At 38.3% G+C, this 21,348-nt stretch overlaps 1 protein-coding gene across 1 annotated transcript in view; it reads right to left on the minus strand.

Moving 5' to 3' along the window:
• Positions 1 to 253: 253 nt before the first annotated feature.
• Positions 254 to 21,348, minus strand: part of GDA (guanine deaminase) — a 90,862-nt gene continuing 69,767 nt past the window's right edge. The window contains exons 10-14 of the mRNA XM_036737822.1: positions 20,633 to 20,700; positions 13,735 to 13,881; positions 9,519 to 9,649; positions 7,718 to 7,745; positions 254 to 5,814 (exon numbers count right to left, since the gene is read on the minus strand). Of these exons, the coding sequence (XP_036593717.1) occupies positions 5,744 to 5,814; positions 7,718 to 7,745; positions 9,519 to 9,649; positions 13,735 to 13,881; positions 20,633 to 20,700 (445 nt within the window). The 3' untranslated portion in view covers positions 254 to 5,743. The remainder of the gene's footprint in view (positions 5,815 to 7,717; positions 7,746 to 9,518; positions 9,650 to 13,734; positions 13,882 to 20,632; positions 20,701 to 21,348) is intronic.

The raw sequence follows: 21,348 nt of genomic DNA on the forward strand, positions 1-21,348 counted from the left end.
ATCTTAGAGGTCATGTAGTCACAACTCCCTCATTTTACGGATGAGGAAATTCAGCTCAGAGAGGTTAGGTCACGTCAGTAGCGACAAAGCCAAGAATTTGAACTCAGATCCTCGGACTCTAATGACACAGAATAGATGATGAGATGGGGCCACCACCTCCTATAAGAATATATATTATATTCTAGTCTCCCTTACTCTAGTGAGAATGGCATTCTAAGATGTGCCCTTTCCTACTACCAAAAATTAACTCAAATGATAATTAAGGTAAACACAAGACCACTTTTATTTTTGTTTTTGAAACACACAGGTGCTCACACTCACGAGAGAAATAAGCAAATCAACACAAATATTGAGTTCCATTTTCCCACAGAATACATAATATTTAAGAGCAGCGATCAAGAGATAAGCAACATTTTTAAGCAGTTTCCCTTAAAAAGCAGTTTCTGACAGAATCTACAAAACCAGATCTTCCAGCAGGAAAGCAACAGGCAGATACTGCCACTGACCAAGGTATCAAGAAGCACCTTAGTTACCTGGGTGTTCATGGGCACAGTAGGAATGGGGAGGACATCCTAAAATACATATTTTCTTTTCATTAATGACTCTAAAGGTCAATTTTTGTACTTCATGAAAACAGATTAAACAGTTTCACCTCCAAGATCTCTTACCCAGGACTTTAACATTCAAGATATAAAGGGGAATAAGGGTGGGGTGGGGAATAAATAGGTAGAAGAGGAGTGGGATTACATTTGAAAGCTCTTTATCATAATTACCGTTAGGGCTTGAAAAATTTTATTTATGTTTTTATGTAATGCTTTTCCCCTAAAGACATCAAATTCAGGGACCAAGCTATTTAAACTCACCACTGTCTGAAATAACATTTGATTTAAATCAAAGAGTCTTTTTAATCTTGCTCTTAGCCTTTGAACAAGACACCAATTATATACCAATTAACTCGGCTCAGCTTAAAAAATAATGTGAAGTCACTGGTCTTGGAACACTCTCTGGTTACTAAGGAGACAGGGTGGTATAATGGAAGGAACACTGCTTTGGAGGTCAGAGGTCTTGGGTTTGATTCTTGCTTCTGTGACTTACTACTTGTGTGACCTTGGGCAAGTCACACAAGTGACTCAGTTTCCTTATCTGTGAAATGAAGACGGTTGGACTCAATGGCCTTGAAAGGTCCTTTCAGGCAGCTAAGTGCTCATATAGAACACTGGCCCTGGAGTCAGGAGGACCATAGTTCAAATTCAGCCTCAGACACTTGACACTTACTAGCTGTGTAACCCTGGGCAAGGCATATAACCCCAATTACAGAAAAAAGAAGAGTTCTTTCCACCTCTAAGATCCTATGAGCTTTATAAGTGAAAATAGCCTCCATTTTGGAAAATCCCAGAATTTGGGCAGTTATCATTGGTTTTAAGACTGTGCCCTCAGAAAAGACTTCCCGTTAGGATGCATCTGACAGAGATAGCACAGTATGCAATGAACACAATGTGCCATCCTGCCTTTTGGGACAAAAATCCCAGAGAGAACTCTTGGAGGGGAAGGCAACAGGAAGAACCAGGAGGGAGTGAACATTCAAAACACACTGTGAGATTACCTATCCCTAATCACGTCCTTTCCCCACAACTCTTTTAGACAGTCATCAATGTTGACTGACTGGTGGTTTCAAAAAAACCACCGAGGATTGTAAGGTAGCATTACTCTCCCACCACTATTTGTTCTAACTGTGGAATTTCTATTTATATAAGAGAGACTGTTGGGGTGTACATCCAAAGGGTTCTTCCTTTTTCTCTTCAGTGTGCTCCTGCATTCTCTATTGCAATATCCATTATATTTAAACTTAGAGAAAGGGCTGAAGACCAAATATGATGAAATCATAAAAACAATTTAATAACTCATAACATTTTATCATCACCCCACCTGTTTCTCTGCTCAGTCTATCAATGGGCTATAAAAAAAGAACAGCATCTGTACTCTTTCCAATTTGTCTGCCATAAATCATACTCTCCTTAAGTTGAAAAGCTTTTAAAAAATCTGTGCTTTTTCATGGAAACTCTGTTTTACATTTAAATATCTTTTAACCTTTTTCTTTTCCTTCCCCACAGCAGTAATAAGCAAAACGCAAGCAATTCTTGGGTGAATGAGACTGACAGTTTTTCTATCTTATACATCAAGCTCACATTCGTAAGCCTTGTAATCTGCTTTCAAATCAATTTAAAAAATAAATGTCCTTAGCTATACTTTCAAAAAAAACCCACCATCTTCTGCCCTCCTGAATTTAATCTTAGGTTTGGGAGGGAGGGGATAAGGTAGAAAGGGATGTGGGAAGACAATCAGATTTAAAATCACAGAGCTAATCTCTTCATTTTATAAATGACCAAACTGAAGCTCCTTAAAGTGATGTGACTTGCTCCAGGCAACCTCACGAGTAAGGGGCAGAGCCAGTGCTAGAAATGTGGTCTCTTGTAAAGAATACGTACTGGGGAAAAAAGCACTGGTCCTGGAGTCAGAGGACCTAGGCTCAAATGCTGCCTTGAACACTTACTATGTGACCTTAGGCAAGTCACTTAACCTCTATAGCTCTCTCAGGTTATTCCCTAAACCATGACAGAAATTGGACTGGATGGTTTCTGAGGTCCCTTCCAGCTCTAGATTCGAGCTCCTTTGACCCCCTGGCCAGCGGTCTTTCCACTGCCCCATTCAGCCTCTCAATTTTTTTTTATTATGGATGTTGTTTTTTTCCGTTATTATTCTGGACGATGAAAGAAGTCTTGGCTATTTAGTCTGTTTTCATACTTTGGTTGCAACAGCATTTTTGTAAGGCTAGGAGAGCAACATCATTCCAGAAAAATGTATATCTGATTAGAAAGAGGGTCAGGGACTCTCCAGCAATATGCTGGTGTGCAATTTGGGTAGGGGGTGACAACAGGTATGCATTTTTCAAAATGCTTACTATCACTGTCACAACTCTTTCCTGCTTCTGTCAGAGAGGGGAACATTCAACATTAAGTGACACCTCGGATTGGCTTAGGGTGCTGCCGTTCCATGATTCATGAAAGCTTTTAGTATTATATAATTAACTAACGTTAGGAAAAGAATGTTTCTAAGTGTAGAACTTCACTTGCCACACAAGCAGATGCAATGTACGATAACACTTTCCTTGGAGAAATAAAACAGAAAGATTAAACAGGTGCTGGGAGTGCAGGGAGGTCAAAGGACATGAACATTTCAAGCAGGCTCCTTTAAAAACAAACAACTCCATAGCATGATAGTTTTAGAAGGAATCTCAGAGATCATCTTGTCCGATACTCTATGACAAATGAAGAAACTGAGGCTCAGAGAAGGGGCATGACTTGCCCAGAGCCACCCAGTAATGGCAAAGCTGAGATTCAAATTCAGGTCTCCTAACTCCAAATCCAGTGTTCCTTCCACCAGACTATGCTGGTCTTAACATACCATCTGGGAGAAACTTAACACTTAACAGGCTCACTCACTGTCTTTCTCCCTTTTTTCTTTACTATATTGTTATCTTGATTGCATGCTAATTCTAAATATCGATGAAAGCCAATGATCCACATTTAAGTTCCATTTACAATTCAGACAGAGGAAAGTGAGGTGAACAAGAAACAACAGTGGCGAGGAATATGCTACTGCTGCTTAGGACAGATTGTTCATCTCCCTTAAGCACTCATTAGCCTACTTATCTTTCTGACTAACTTTAGCAAGAAGATGTGAACTTGAGTCAAAAACATCTCTTAGAAGTGGTGGCAACTCCACCTCACTTCTTTGAAAATTTGGAAAAACAGACTTACTGAGCTGTTCAATATCTACATGTTTACCTGGTGACCTAAAAATGTTTTATCTTTAAGGTGGGATGAGGAAACAATTCATTCCAGGAAGGTCTCTGCTTGCGAAAAGATGGACTACTTGTGGAAGATGGAAGTCTAAAACCAGACAAAACACGATGGCTGGGCAGAATAATATGAATATATTTCAATGAATTTTCCAAAATAGGAGACATTTTATTGATGAGTTGTGTATACGTATACAAAGTTTTTCAATGTTAAGGGTTATAAAACAAAATTAGCCTACGTGTCCCCCAAATGGGTACTTGCTTACTTGGAATACTGATGAGGTTTTGGTTCTTTCCTGGCTATTGTAGTTTCCAGGGCCAAAATGCACAGGTATGAAAAATAGCCATAACTTTTATAAAATTAGTCCATAAACAATAATACTCAAAGATTTACTACAGGGGCGAAAATTGTTTCAAATTCTAGGATATGGCAAAGTGTGATATATAAGTTGCTCTTAAAGCTTTTGCATCCTTCTAAATATAAAAGATTAGTCAACCAATCAACAAGCATTTATTAAGCATTCTCCATGTGCTGGGCACCGTTAAGCACTGTGGATACAAAGAAAGGAAAAAAAAATGGACAAACAAGAAACCAGCTATAGCCCTCAATATGGAATAAATCCGATTATGATGAATTTTAACATAGTATCTAAGTTATTTGGTTGTACTTAAATTCTATTGGATTGAAAATTTATTAAAATAAATGGGGAGTATTTTCAGCAGACAAAATCTACTTTAAGGGGAGAGAGGGGAACTTTTTAATGATATTTATTAAAAGAACGCTTGAGATGTATTTCAAAATGCCAGCTATTGCTTGGTATGAGCCTTTGAAAATCATCAATTGTGACTGACAGTAAGGATAGAGCTTGTCTTTAATAAATGGAATCTTTCCCAGGTAAAGCTTTGATCAATAACAGTTTTCCCATTATTTAGATGAGATGAGATAGATTTGGTGATGCCCACTGGTCTTCTCTGTCTTCGCAATTTCCAATTTGTAGTCCTGTAGATAACACTACTTCATGCAATCTGTTTCCATTTTCTTTCCACAGTATAATTTTGATAGATAACAACACTGCATGGTTATAATTTAAGATGTTTTTAAGGTACTTAGAAATACTCCTACTTGTGCCATCTAAGTGCATTAATAATAGTCCTAAGAGACCTTTAAAAAGTCATTTTTCAGCTTTCAACACACATTTACAAGCACAAAACTATCTTAATGTAGCATTTAGCATTTTGTTTCAAAAGTTTCATCCAAAAACAAAGCCAAAGAACAATAACAAAATATCTATGAAGTGCAAATTTCAGTAAGTGCAAATTTCCAAGCACACAGACTTGCTCTGAAATCACATTCTAAAGTTCTGCAAGGTCTCTTTTAACATTTGTATGCTCGACATGTAATTTTCAAACATGAATAACTTTAAGTGATCTTCAACATTCCTTTTCACACTCTTTTTAAAGACTTCTTTCTTCATTAAGATTTCCCCACTAGGCAATTTTCAACTTTGTAGTTGAAAATTTTCACATGTGTGCTCAAGATTCATTTTTATGAGAAAAGCAACTCTGTCTTTCTTACCATGGAATTGATTTAATATTTCAAATTAATAAAGTAAAATTTATCTTTGAACACGGCCAAAAAAAATCTCAATAGCTCAAAGGGTAAAATTATATGAAAGCCACCCAACCTAGGAACCTAGAATGATCCCTAGCTTCTCTCCAGTAATTTCTCAAGTGGAGGCTCTAATTAGACACAGAAACTTAGTAGTCATTCCCAACAAGAAGGTACTATATTTTAACCAACACTTTCCAACTCTGCCTGGGCTGAACAGAGAGATGCAGAATCATCAGTTATCCCAGGAGAATGTCTTCAGAAGCCTAGTGGACTTACACTGAGCTTGAAAATGGAACCACTTGCTTGCCGCCCACATACACTTCATCAATATTTCGATCGTCTCCTGAAACAAGAATCAATCAATTAATGCCTAGTACGTATCTGGTGCTGAACTTGCTGTCAACGGAGATACAAAGAAGCCGATGACACGGCCTTTTGTCTTACGTGACCAGCACTTAAGGCTAAGTACTCTTCCCTTGGGATGAAAACCAGTATTAAGTTCAGTTGGTACAATTCACAAAGGCAGTGCTAGGCTGGAGCTGATCACAGGTTTCAGCCTCATTTAGGGCTTAGGAATGGCAAAAGCCCTAATTGTGGACTGATAAGACAATTGTGAGCAGTCCCTCTCAACCATAATGGGAGGCGAAGGGAGAACGATCCACAAAGAAATACTGCAGGAGCTAATGAACCAGTTTGATCCAGGCTACACTAGTCCCTATCCCAGTGTACAGCTCTCTTGTGGAAATGCAACTAGCTTGATATTCACTTCAGCTGTTCCCAATAGCCCAGGATGTATGTAGAGAATCCCAGAAAAATTTCCAATGCACTGCACAGAACACGACTTGTGCTCTCTTCTGTTCCTGAGCCCTGCAACACCCCAGATTCCTGACCCCACTTACAATCTAGTTGGGTAAACAAGACTAAGACATACATAATCATCAGGAAGAAAAGTATGAAATGGACTATTTAGTGTAATAACAGCTCAGAAAAGGGAGAGAGATCAGGGTGGGATGAAGTAATAGAAGAGTTGAGACTTGAAATGCATCTTGAAAGAGGGGTAGGCAGAGGTTTTTTAAAAGTGAAAAGGACCTATTTGTACAAAAATATTTATAGCAGCTCTTTTTGCGGTGGCAAAGAATTGGAAATTGAGGGGATGTCCATCAATTGGGGAATTGCTGAACAAGTTGTGGTATATGAATGTAATGGAATATTATTGTGCTATAGGAAATGATGAGCAGGATGGTTTCAGAAAAACCTGGCAAGACTTATATGAATTGATGCAAAATGAACTGAGCAGAACCAGGAGAACATTGTGCACAGTAACAGCAATATGATAATCAACTATGAATGACTTAGCAGTACAATGATCCAAGACAATCCCGTGGGACTCACGATGAAAACTAAAATTGCCATCCTCCTCCAGAGAAAGAACTGATGTTGTCTGAATACATACTGAATGATACCTTTTTCTTTCTTTGTTCCTTCCTTTCTCTTTCTTCCTTCTTTCCTTTCTTTCTCTCTTCTTTTTTGAGTTTTCTTGCACAAAATGATTAATATATAAATGTTTTACGTGATTGCACACGTATAACCTATATCAGATTGCTTACCATCTCAGGGAGGAAAGGATGGAAGGGAGAGATAGAACTTGAAACTCAAAACTTAAAAAATGAATGTTAAAAATGTTTTTACATGTAATTGGGGAAAATAAAATATTATTTAAAAAAGAAATAAGGATAGGTTTGAGGTACTTGGAGACAGAGGGAGAGCATTCTAGGTAACAGAAATAGCATGAGCAAGGGCATTCATACCATATTGAGGCTGACGGAGGCAAAGGACAGAGAGCTTGGAAAAGCTGGGGAGTAGTAGGAAATAAGACACAAAGGTCTCAAAAGGCAGAGAAGTTTGAACTTGATGCATTTGGTAACAGGAAGTCAGTGAAGGATAACAAGCAAGGACATGCTATGATGAAAGTCTAACTGAGATATGTAAGAAGGATTGGAAAGGGTGAGTCTAGAGGCAGAGAAGCCAATTAGAAGTTTGTTACAGTAGTAGAGGGCAAAGCTAGAGTGGTATACACATTTGAGGGATGTGTGTGCCCTAAATCTTCTTGTAAAACAGTTAAAGCCTAGCAAGTCTCCATGATGGTACTGGAATGAGCTAAGATTAAAATGGAATTTATGCAATCTGGAGTAACAGATAACAATGGGTAATAAATACCAAAGATGAGAAAAAATACAGGGACCCACCTAGATAGAAGAACTTCTGGATGACAGTCTAAAATGAACAATAAAAGACAATAATTAGAAAGCAGAGTTTGATATCTTCTACAGAAAAGGACATTTATAGACAATCATAGGATTTAGCACTGAAAAGGACCTTGGAAGCAATCTAGTTTAGCTTCCTCACTTTACAGTCGAGGAAAATGCTCCCCTTAGATGCCCAATATCACGCCATTAGCATACAGCAGCTAGGTGGTACAGTGGCTAAAGCTCTGGGCCTGGAATCAGGAAGACCTGAGTTCAAATCCAGCTTCAGACATTAGCTGTGTGGGCAAGTTACTTATCTGCTGCATCAGTTTCCTCAGCTGTAAAATGAGGATAATTATAGCATTTGCCTCCTAGCATTGTTGGGAATTTAATCGAGATAATATTTATAAAATTCTTGGCACACAGTAGGTACTTAAATGATTGCTTATTTCCTTCCTTTTCTTCCTTCAAACTTGGATTTAAACTCAGAAATTGCTTTCAAATCCAGTGCTTTCCACTCCACCAATACACAGACCAAAAGCAATTAGCAAGGCCAAGAGACATGTTTGTCTTTCGGAAATAAATTTTATTTCCAATTTTTAAAGAAATAGGGATGTCTTTCCAGAACAGTATTCACTTTTAAAGTGTTTGACAGTTCTTTGAATTCTTCAGAGAAAAGATGCTCTGAAAATTTAAAAAATAAGTATGATAAAACAATTGACCCATTCCAGAAGTTGTGTAATATAACACCATAGATTGGACAAAGAGGTTTGGCATTAGGAAGTACATTCCATCGTGAGAATAAACAGGTAACAAAATAATGAATTATATCAATGTCAACTTACATAGCTCTTTTCTTTAAGGAGCTCAAAATATGTTATACTTATTATAATCAATTCAACTTAACATGCCTATGAAATGGGTCAATGACACTTTATAAAATATCATGTCTCTTATCAAGTCATTGATAAAAAATAGTCAAAAATTTACAGAAATTTTATTAAATGAAGATGCACTAAAGTATATAAATATATGTATATATGTACATGTACATGTGTACATGAATTTGTATATTGTCAAAGTGGACATAGGACCAACTTTGGAGTCCACCAGATGTGGGTTCAGATCTTGCCTCTGACACATACTGGTTGTACGATCCCAGGCAAGTCACTAACAGTCCCTGTGCCACAGGCAACTCTGTAACACCCAAAGCTACAAATGAGTTAAAAAACCTGCATTGGTGGAGGGAGTTTCCATATTGGGAGTTGCCTACTCCAATTAAATTAAGGATCAAACTCCCCCCATACTCACCCCAACCTTGGAAAAAGTTTTTTATATGGAGAGAACATGATGCTAGTTAAGGGATGGAACTGCCTTTCTTGTGGCCCTCTCTCTCCTTACTTAGCAGTCACAATGGGCACAATTAGTTTCTATGCCTAATTTCTGCTTTATGAATGTTGTTCATTCATTCATTCATTCAAAAATTCCCTAAGCATCTACTAATATTCATATATGGAATGGGCAGTGGTTGGTCCCAGGGAATAAATAAGGATAAATTCTTCCTCATTCTTCGTCTTGTCTTCAAGGAGTTTATAATCAAGTCATCTTGCTATTACTTTGATTAACAAATGCTCACCCAGTACAATCCCTCAAGGTCCTTTCTAATGCAAAGATTTTTATCATGCAACTTATGCTTTGAATGATCTTTGTAAAAAGCATGATTGGAAGGTTTTGATAGTAAATGCTTAAATTAAGTACAGGGTCCTACTCTTAACTCTCCAAAGACTTTCTCTTTGCTTACCTCTGAAAGCTCACCAGTCAGATCACCACAGAAGAGATCGATGGGAGAGTCTGAAGCCTTAGGGTTGATCAGGAGGGCATCAAACTCCTTGCCAACTTCAAAGTTCCCAATCATGTCATCTAGGCCCAAGGCTGTAATGGGGAGCAAAGTAGTTACTGAGTTTATGGCACTTTTGAACCTCTAGAATGCTCATGTCCCAAAACTTACGTTAAATTTGTGAAGAAATACATACTCTGCTGACATTTATACCAATAGAGTGGGGAAAAGCAGCAAGTGTTTTAAGTCAAGCATAAAAAGAAGTTAATTTTTGCACACTCATTTCAGTTGGGTACAGGGACAGTAGGTAGGTTAAGTACATTAAAAGTGAGGTCTAAGAATGAAATGTCTATGCCCTTTTTTCACTCAAAGTGCACTGACTGGCTGTGACTCTGGGCAAGTCACTTAACCTGAGTTTCCCCACTATAAAATAAAGAAGTTGGACTCAATGGCCTGCAAGGTCCCTTGTAAATCTAAAATCTGTTTCTATATTTCAAAATTTTTCTCTTTGAACTGTGCCAGTGTATTCTGCAGGCTGGTTTACTGCCTCCTGCTAAACACATGTGTGTATGCATGCACACGCACGCACACACACACATTACCTAAAATTTACTAGCTAACTGCATCCTCCTTGCTATCCTCCTGCTCCCAACTTTTATTTCTCCTCTATTCTGTCACATAAGTATCATTTTGATCCCAAGGTCCATTTTCATGGAAGTGACATTATCTCTACATGTAGTGTGGTTTAGTAAAAACAATGCTGAACCTGAGTCAGAACACTTGGGTTCAAATCCTACCTTGGATACTAGTTGTGAGGCTACTATTATCACCCGCCTTTACCCTCAATTTCTTCATCTATCAAATTAAGAAAAAGCCAGTGGGTACCACCCTCACAGGGTGGCTGTGAGAATCAAATCATATGTATAAAGTGCTTTGCAAAACTTAAAGCACTATATAAATGGCATCTTTTACTATTACCTCTAAAAAAATCAAGTATACTATTACTTATATATGATGCCACTGGTGCAAATCCTCTGAGAAGAAACAAAGTTTGTAAAAAAAAATAGAGAAAGTTATTTCATGGCTAGTAAGCATCTCAATGGGATGCTTACTATAGTGACTCACAAATTTTTCCTGGTCACTAGAGCAAACCTAAGGTTTAAGGAAATATGGAATCGGTCTCCAATGCCTCCCCATCCTCTTTTTCTTTAAAGAGGAGGACTTCAGTTACAAAAGGCAAAAAAGACAGGGCAATGAAAAATTCATTTTCTGCAGAAAAAGTGTCTCTGCTCCCTTTGCAGGCGGAGACGTTGATTAACTGGATGAGGAGCTCAAGACAGACACTACCTCATAGAGAGCCAGAGGCAGCTCAGAACACAGCCTTTTGGGGAGGCTGTTGGCCTGGGGGGTACATAAACTGGATCTTGTAATATATGCAGCATTCCTCATTCATAATCTCCAACCTCTGCGAAGAAGGTAGGGACTTGCATTTTCTTTCTTTCTTCAGGACCAAACTTTATCAACATCATTAAGGAGCATAAGATTGATCCTTTCTGCTGTCATTCTTTCCACTAACAATAGAGGAGCCATTGTATTGTTATGTTTGAAAATTAAGGTAAACTGAGAGATAACAGCCTGAGCATGATTGATTTATTAGTTAGGCCACCAGTAACCAATAAATTGGGTCAATGGCCTCTCTCAATGACCAAAGACTTCTGCAGTGCCTTTTGGTGATTAGTATTGAGCTTCATGTCAAAACATCCTTTACTACTAAGAGTTTATCTTGAGCCCCAAAATGTAGTTTTGCCAAAATGTGGTTTTCCTGCCCAATGAAAGTACTAGGTTCATATTTAGAACTGAATGAGACTTTACAGATGCCATCTAGTCCAATCCATTGTTTCACTTATAGAATCTAAGGGGCAGAAAGAGGAACTGATTTGCCCTGGGAGAGCCAGGACTTGAACTGTGGTCCTTTTATTCCAAAATCTGGTTTCATCCCACAGTGCCATGCTGCTGAGAGCCACTCTGTAACACCAATCTACAGACTGGTAGAGACGTACACACAAAAGTCTAGATAAAAAACATGAGCTTCTTTCATTTGTCAAGGTGATTTTAGGAAACCAACAGCCTCACAGCATTGTGTAAAAGGATAGTCTCTGAAATAAACTCCTGATGGGTGACTTTGGATCTCCAAACACCCACTACATCTGAGAAGAATTTTGGAAAAATTACTGGGCAATGACTTTGATTTTTCTTTTTTTTTAATGATTTACAGAAAGGTAACTCTTTCATTCTCAGAAAAAAGGCTGTAAGCCAAAGAAATATCACAGCAAAAAAGGGTGCCAAGATGATTAGAAATGGCCATTGTCAGATGACTTCAAATTAGGTTTTTCTTTGTATTTTTGTTGGCATGGAGTTGAAAATAAGGACCCTTGGATAACTGTGGAAATTCTTCTCACACCGAGGTATGTAACATCTGTCTCTTGGGTTCTAGAAGTATCTGTCTAGTACACAGAAAAACAATACTGTAAGTCAAGTCAAAGAGTAAAGGCTGTAGACTCAATAAGCCAGCAAGCAAAGATAAGCATGTTTCTAGTTACACTGATTTTGATATTTCATTAATACCTGCATGGTTTGGCTAACCCTAGTGGATTTAGATGTGGTTAAACCATCTCTACATATGGTCAAAGAATCCAGACATTCTTTTTATTTTTTTTAAAAAAAGGATCTGATTGATTTCTCTGGATTTATAAATAGACCCAAATTCAGATTAAACAAAAGGCATTTATCAAGTGCCTACTAGAGGGTGGGTGCTTACAAGGTCTGCAGAGGTATACGAAGGCTGGTAAATAACTTTAATCCATTTAAAGAAGGTCTGTTTTACTGAAAACTTCTGTCCCCTGGAGAAATATCTCATTTCTCTGGCTGGATGTATAGATGATGTGACCATATCCAAATCTACCATGAATTTTGAGCACAAAATGCGGATAAAACAAAAAAGCATTCATTAAGTGCCTACTAGAGGTCAGTCACTATTAGGTCTGCAGAGGTATACCAAAGCTGGTAAATAATTCAAATTCATTTACAGAAGGCCTCTTTTACTGAAAACTACTGCCCTCTGGATGAAAATCTGGATTTTTTTTGGCTGTAGCTATAGATGGTTTAACAACATCTGGATCTAGTAGGGAATTTAAGCACTGGAACACTGGTGAGAAGACTCCACCCTTAAGAAGCACAACTGCTTCGATCTACCCTTATTTCACTTCAAACTGCAGTGTAGAAACAACCTAGGGAGAAGACATCATTGAACAATGGCCATACTGCCCTAAGAGTTAGAAGTGAGAACTACATAAAAAGCAAGAGGAATGATCTGGTAACCATCTCATGCTGGTCAGCTCAGAAAGTGGGCGAATCCCTGATGAAGGCGCATCACAAGGAGCCTGAAGTGAAAGAAGCGTCATTTAAAGCAAATTCAAACACACAGTAAAATTGATCTCTGAAAAACCAGCCAACCAATCTAAGCTGAGATTTTTCAAAATATGATTAGTGATAACTAATTAAGACATTAGCTTTGCTGAAATTTCTGAAATTTAAGATAATAAATCAACAATCTCAATCACAATTGATTGGGAGGGAAACCAGAAAGGCAAGACTTTTCTTTCTTCAAATGTTCCTCATGGCTTTTCTGCATTCCAAGACACTCTTGGAACAGAAGCTAGCAATCTATAGGACCCAAGGTGGTCACTGACTCTTTATCACCACTGGGACTCAGCACAGCAAAGTTCTTGCATTATATTTATGCTTGTTTATCAATCATGTGTACAGGCTTCCCTGAAAGATAACACACCCACCTTTTATGCCAAAAACGATCACGTTACTTTTAGGATGTGCCACGTCAAGTTTTGAAAGAATAACAAGACCTTTGTGATATTACTTTTTTCTTCTCAGATCAAGAAAATTTTAAAAATCAGGCAGGTTTCTTTCTTCTACACTTTATTTAAGGACTTTCAAGTCAACAAATATTTGTTAATTAGCTAATACATCTAGAGAACTATGCTAGATGCCAGGGGAAATAGAAAGTTTGGACAAAGCATTATATGCCTGTCCTCATGGAGTTTATGGTACACAGAGGGATATAAAGAGATACAAAAAAATGAGACAGATACGAAGTGCCCATTACCTCGGCTTCCTCCAAGAGTTGCTAGTCTGAATACTTCTTTCAGAGTGATGCTTTTCTCATTTACTTTTTTCATGTAAAGGACGTTGGCTACCATGATTGTTTTTCTGATAGCATCAAGCATGGAAGATGAATAACCACCAGCAACATCTATAGTAGATTAAAAAAATATTAATAGTAAATTCATGCAGATAATCAAGTAATTACGTACATAAACAAGGGAGTGTCATGTAATAGAAAGTACATTGGACTTGGAATCTGAGGGCCTGGTTTTGAATCCTGGCTCTGAAAGGTGTGCTGCTATGGGCTAGTCACTCTCTCTGGCTCCCTAAACACCATCGTAGTTGGCTTATCTGCACCTGTCCAGCCAGGTGGTTTCCTGAACTCCCAGAGCAGCAATTGGACTGCATTCTGGATAGGCCCTCTGGCCATTTAAGCTCCAGAGCAGTTGCCCTGCCTGGGCACCACCACCACCATCCCCCCCCTTTTCCCAATATACACTGCTACCTGATACCCTGGGACAACTTCACCCCAAGGTTGAACATCTATCTGAACTCATTCCTTAATGATTACCATACCTCCACTGCATCATTCTATCTCCATCCTAGTGATTTTGAGCCCCTGGCTGTCATTTTTTAAATGCTGTTTTTGGTTCCCCACTGACACCTCCCTTCTGCCTTTTGTGGCTAAACTCCTCAAGAAGCACACTTATAACGGGTTCCTTCCTTTCTTTTCACTCTCTTCATAACTCTCTGCCTTCTCACTTCTAGTCTCATCATTCAACTGAAACTGCTCTCTCCAAAGTTACTAGTGATATCTTAATTGCCAGATCTAATGGTTTTTGCTCAGTCTCCATCCTTCTTAACCTCTCTACAGCCTCTGACACTGTTGATAAATTTCTTTTCTTTGACATTCTCTTGACACCAGGTTTTCATGACACTGTTTTCTCCTGGTTCTCCTGGCCTACCTGTGTGACCACTCCTTCTCAGTCTCCTTTGCTGGATAATCATCCAGGTCATGCTCATTAAATGTGGGTAATCTCCCCATGAGGCTGTCTTGGGTTCTGTTCCCTCTATATTAATTTCATCAGCTCCCACAGATTCAATTATTATCTCTATACGGATGATTCTTAGTTTTAAATGTCCAATCCTAACCACTCTTCTAACCTCTAGCCTCACATTTCCAACTGTCTCTGCTAGACACATCCAACTAGATTTCCTGCAGACACCTTAAACTCAACACGTCATAATTGAACTCATGATCTCCCTCTCTCCCCTCAAGCCCTTCCGTTACTAACTTCCCATCATCCTTCCTGTTATCCAGGCTTGTCACCTATGTGTCATCCGTGACTCCTCACTCTTTCTCATCCTCATATCCAATCAGTTGTCAATGCCTGTTGATCTTACCTTCATACATTACTTATGTGCACCCCTTTCTCTCCTCTGATGTTGCCACCATCTTGGGGCAGGTCCTTATCACCTCACCCCTGATTACTGCAACAGGCTGCTGGTTGTTCTCACTGACTCTCTCCTCACTACAGTCTGTCCTTCACTCAGCTGTCAAACTCTTTCTAGAGCACCAGTCTGACCATGTCTTCCTCCCACACCCATTCAATAAGCTCCAGCAGTTCCCTGATACCTCCAGGATCAAATATAAAATCCTCTGTCTTTTAAAGCCCTCCATAACCTGGCTCCTTCCTTACACTTTACAAATCTCATGTACTCTGCGATCCACTTGTTCCTAACACACAGTACTCCATGTCTCCCATGCCTAGATCTTCTCTCCTTCCTCATTTCTTTCTTCTCTAGTTTCATTCAAGTCTCAGCTAGAATTCTACCTTCTATAAGAAGCATTTCCCAGTTCTCCTTAATCTTAGTGCCTTCCCTCTGATATCATCTCCAATCTACACTGTCTATATCCTGTTTGTACAAAGTTATTTACATGTTGTCTTCCTGCTTAGATGGTGAGCTCTCTGAGAGCAGGGACTGTCTTTGCCTTTCTCTGTATCCTAAACACTTAGCCTAGTACCCAGCACATAGTAGGTACTTAAATGCTAGTTACTGACAGACTTAGTCACAGGTTTCTGATCAGTAAAATGGAGATAACACTTATGCTGCTTCTCTCAAAGGATTACTACGAAAAGAAACACCCTATAAAACTTTAAAACACTATATAAATGGAAGCTGTTTTCACTGTGGACATTCCCGAATGGTATATCAATCTATGATAAATTAATGCAAAAATCCTGGGTACAAATAATGATCACAAATAAATTCTAAAATTCACTTTGAAAATAATGGTGTTAAATATGTTCTAATTTGGTTGGTAAAGTAAAGAGAGGAAATCATATTCATATATATATATATATATATATATATATATATATATATATATATACACATATATCCTTGGTAGAACTCCCAGGGAAAGCTTGTAAATGTAGTTTTAGAGCTTTATGGATAATTTTGAGGGTATAATGAGTTAAAAAACAGGTCCACCATTCTTTAAGCTAGAAACTTATCCAAGTCCTATTCTGAGTGCAATTTATAAAAAATTAAAAACCAAGTTCTATAAAGTTAATTTTCAAGACTGATTTTCTTTAGAAATTAGTATATTAGATGTATAGCACTGATAATAGGTAACTATTTCATATGTGCATTAGCATTCTGATTTGATGAAAGAAACCATTTAAGTGATTAAAACAAAGTACTTTAACATAATTAAGAACTATCTTTGACAAAAATTATTTTAAATGTTATTTTAAATTAATTTAATAAGTAAATGGCAGGAAAGTTATTATACTGTTGCTGGGGAAAATATCTCTATATGGAGAATGAAGTATGCTTTATAATTCATTAGAAACTGTCATTTGTAGCCAGAAATGTAAAATTGTGAATAACTTTCTTCTAGCATTCATGTCCAGTGCCTTCTTGTGGCATTGAGGTAACCTGAGTTCTCAAAGATACATATAAATGACAGATCTCAAAGATTTTGCATTTATTTGTTTTTCCTTTTGTGGAAAGAAAAACAAACATAGAGAAAGTAGGTTAAAGTGGTGAATTCTGAGGAATGGAAGAGGTTACATGCGGAAGCTCACGTTGAAAGTGAAATCATTTCTTGTAGGCATCAGGGATTAGGGATATGATTGTGGAACTGGGCAAAGAAGGCAAAGCTTGGAATAGCTGCTTAGGGGAAAAGCATAAGAAGTTAGTAAGAGTAAAGTCAAAAAACTATCTAAAGACAGCACATGTTTGGCTGAGGTTGGTGACCAACTGAAGTGAGCAAAACCAGCCTGACCTTCAGTGATGCTGTGCAATGACTGAGCAGAAATAGAGAAACTGAATGGTGAGAGTTACAGAGGGATAAAGTTTTTGCAAGTCGAGAATGGCAGATGTTTGGGGAGCCAAGGGATTCTAAGATAATAACTAGTGAAACAGTTATTAGGTAATGGAGGCAAGCGACTCCTACTGGAAGAGAGAAACTCAGAGAACATAGACTGGCGAAAGGCCAGGTCAGAATAAGGGCCAAGAACAGGTTTAGTGTGACTCAGTAGAACGGAATATTATACTGGCTACAATACTTATATATATATATTTATATAAATTCTTACATAACCAGTCATTCCATCACAAATTGGTCTTCTTAACTTTCTCAGAGCACATTTTGTAAGCTTTCTTATGTCTCTTTTTTAATATTTTTATATATTTTTAAAACATTGTATATATATAATTTAATATAATATATATAATAAATACATATTTACATTTTATATTTTTAAAAAATACATTCTCCTAATCTTGTAGATATTTGTTTCTTTCTCTGCTTCTCCCTGGACTTGTTTTAGTTTTGCCTTAGGTTAAAGCACATTAACCACTCAAAACTTTGCCTTCGGTGAAGGTATCACACAAACCAACCTTATGTTAAAGTATTGGCCTATCAACCAACAGGCTCCTGCCATCTAAACTCTTTAAGCCAGTTTGAAATAGTACAAAGTGAAGTGGATTGTTTGGTGATTTTTTGCTTAATCTGGATGTTACAGACAGGGAGTGCAAAAAAAAATTTAAAAACAAAGACCCACTTGAATTTTTATTTATCTTTTTGGCACCTGGGAGGTACAGTGGGCAAGAGCCCTGGACTTGGAGTAAGGAAGGCCAGAGCTCAAATTTTGCTTCAGACACTTATTAGCTGTGTGACCCTTAGCAAGCTACTTAGCCTCTGCCTCAGTTTCCTCTTCAGTAAAACAGGGCTGATAGTAGCACCTACATTATAGGGTTGTTATAAAGAATAAATAACATGTAAAGCACTTTGCAAACCTAAAACTGCTATAAAAATGCTATTACATATAAACAGAGTAAACTGTAGAACAATTTGGAACTATGCCCAAAGGGCTATAAAACTATGCATATATATCCTTTGACCTAGCAATACTGTGTGTATCCCAAGAGATAAAAAACAAAAAGGAAAAGGTCCTATATGTACGAAAATATTTACAGCAGCTCTTTTCTGGGGGCAAAGAATTAAAAATTAAGAGGATGCTCATTAATTGGGGAATGGCTGAACAAGTTCTGGTATGTGATTATGATGGAATATTATTGTACTATAAAAAATGATGGCAGCAGCTAGGTGCACAGTAAGTAGAGCACTGGCCCTGGATTCAGAAGGACCTGAGTTCAAATCCAACCTCACATACTTGACACACTTACTAGCTGTGTGACCGTAGGCAAGTCACTCAACCCCAGTTGCCCTGCCTTCCTCCCTCCAAAAAAAAAAATGATGAGCAGGATACTCTCAGAAAAACCTGAGAATACTTGCATAGACTTATGCAAAGTGAAATGTATGGTGTACAAAGTAACAGGAATATTGTAAGATGATCAGCTATGAATGACCTTGCTATTCTCAGCAATACAATGATCCAAGACAAGTCTGAAGGACTTATGAGGAAAAATGCTATCCATCCCCAGAGAAAGAACTGATAGTGTCTGAATACAGATTAATGCATACGTTTAAAAAAATCACTTTTCTTGAGTTTTTTTGGTCTATATTTTCTTTTACAACATGACTACCACGGATCTGTTTTGCATGATTACACATGTATAATCTACGTAGAATTGCTTCCCTTCTCAATGAGGAGGGTTGGGGAGGAAAGAAGGGAGATAATTTGTAGCTCAATCAAAGTTTAAACAACAAAATGTTTAAAATTGTTTTTATACGTAACTAGGGAAAAATAAAATATTAAATGGAAAAAAATAAAAATTGAACACATAGAGTTAAGAATGATAAGTTCTGGGAGGCCATAAAGGACCTCTGAGGCCATCTAGTCCACATTACTCATTTTAGAGGTGAAGCGACAAGCTAAACATATTAAGTGGAGAAGGCAGGATCTGAACCCAGGTCTTCTGACTTCAAAGGGATAGCCCAAATGCTACACTGCCATGCATGAAATATTAAAAGAATGAGAAGTTCTCCAGCATATTGGTAGATAATCTATAGACACAGACAAGAATCACAAATAAGAAGACATCAAAAGGTTGCAATTTACCGCTGTGGAAAGACTCTACCACACCAATGAGATGACAAGTCCATCAAAGTAGCCATACTACTGGAATGTCAACAAAATAATGGTAATACTATTCCATCTGAGTGCTCTCTGTAGAGATTTGGGTTAGACAGAAAAAGTTTGGATAAATATGTGCAGAACAGATCTTAATGGTTTTATGCATCTGAAAAACAAATGCTTGCCCTCCTACTCATTCTCATTGTAGGTGGCTGGAATGGAACACAACAGCATTCTAAAAATCCTCCATGCTTTCTTCCTTCCTTTTTATTTTTTTTTAGTCACTTTCAATTGGGGAATTTTCAGTTTAAAGCCATACAGAGTAAGACAAAGAGGTGCCAATGCACTTTCCGCCCAAACATCTGGGCATGATGCATGTTTCCTAAATGAACAGCTCAACACACAATTAGGAGAAACAACTAAAATGTACTATTCAAACCAGGAGGCATCAGTTAATCCATCAGCCACCTAGAAGGTCTTGTCAACATCCAGACTGGTGGAGGGAATACAGAAGGGAAATTTGTTTTGCTGAATCTGTCAGTTGTCTGAATGCTTTGTTTGTACATTCCATTAGGGTCAAATAAAACAACTTTAATTTTTTTAGAGTTAGCATTTGTGCTTAGACAGCTACTGAGAAATAACATAAATAAAAACTGTTCAAACTTTGAAGGACAAGATAAAATGTAAGCTGAAGGAAAGAACAATTCTAGGATGTTTGTAAATTGTTCTAACACTAAAGGAATGATAGCCTTTTCTTTGTTTGTTTGTTTTGAGACTTGATCTCCCTATCTAGCCTAAGGTGGAAGGGGAAAGGCCACTCAGCAGGCCGGACACTTCTGATGGGCATGGAAGTCCAGGCCTGAACCAGTACAACCTGCTCCTCCTGAAGGGGCTCACTCTATTGGTGCCAGACTAAGGATGGACATCCGATTGCCTTTATGGTTGCTCAGGAATCCTGAGCTCAATCGATCCACCAGCCTCAGATTTCCTGAGTAGCAAGGATTTTAGGCATGTGCTACCATGGCCAGCTGAATAATAGGTTTTGACTGTCATCCTCTTTCGAGTAGTACTGTGAAACCAAACATTTAAAGGCACTGTGGTATAACGAACAGAAACACCGGACCTAAATTCAGGAGGACTCAAATTCTAATCCTTCCTTTTTCACCTATGAGCTATAAAATGGTAGACAAATCCTTTACCCTGCCCCCGCCCCACCCCCTTCAGTTTCCTCACCTATTAAATGGAGCAAATAACCTCTCTGGTACCAACCTCACAGGACTGTTATAAAGCTCTGGCAAGGCAAAACATGTTAAATGCCTGGCAAACCAGAGTTAGTGACTTACTAACCTGTGCCCAGTCCAAGCTTCACGTTATGTTTCAGGACATCCAACACATTTAGTAATCCACTGGAGATCCTAGAGACAGGAGAGAAAGAAAGTCTAAGAAAAGGGAGTATATAACCTGCTCCTTCTCCTGCCTTCCTTTCTTTCTTCTTTCCTTCCTCTTTCTCCCCTCTTCCTCTCCCCTCATCTCTCCCACTCGGTCTCTCTCCCTTCCTCTTCCTACTCCTCTCTTTCTCTCTCCCTCTTTTTCATTCTCTCCCTGTCTCTCTTCTCTCTCCCTCCCTTACTCTCCCCTCATCTCTGCCACTCTCATTCTCTCTTTGTGTCTGTCTGTCTCTCTGTCTCCCCACTCCCTAATGTCATCCAGACAAATCTACTGCTTTAATGTTTAGGTGGCAAGAAGTGCCCAAGTTAAATCAATCATGGAAAGCTTTCCAGGATCCAGGACAAAGGAGGATGACCAATCACAAAAGCCTTGCTCTGCCGCTGGACCATTCTGCCAGTTATCCTTCAGGAAGGAAATGAAACAGCATCATCATAGTAAGGAGAATGGAGCGGGGGCTGGGTGAAGGAGAGGAGAAGAAAGTCACTTGAATGGAATTTGAATTTCGAAATCAAGCCCCCAAAGCTAACTAGCCTATACTGATTTGTTTCTTTGGGTCAGTCCATTTATCCTAAGATATAAATAGAGGAACATAAAACCTTGATTTTGTTCTATCT

The sequence above is a fragment of the Trichosurus vulpecula genome, chromosome 9 (genome assembly GCF_011100635.1).
Source record: "Trichosurus vulpecula isolate mTriVul1 chromosome 9, mTriVul1.pri, whole genome shotgun sequence".
In the NCBI taxonomy this organism is placed as follows: Eukaryota; Metazoa; Chordata; class Mammalia; order Diprotodontia; family Phalangeridae; genus Trichosurus; species Trichosurus vulpecula.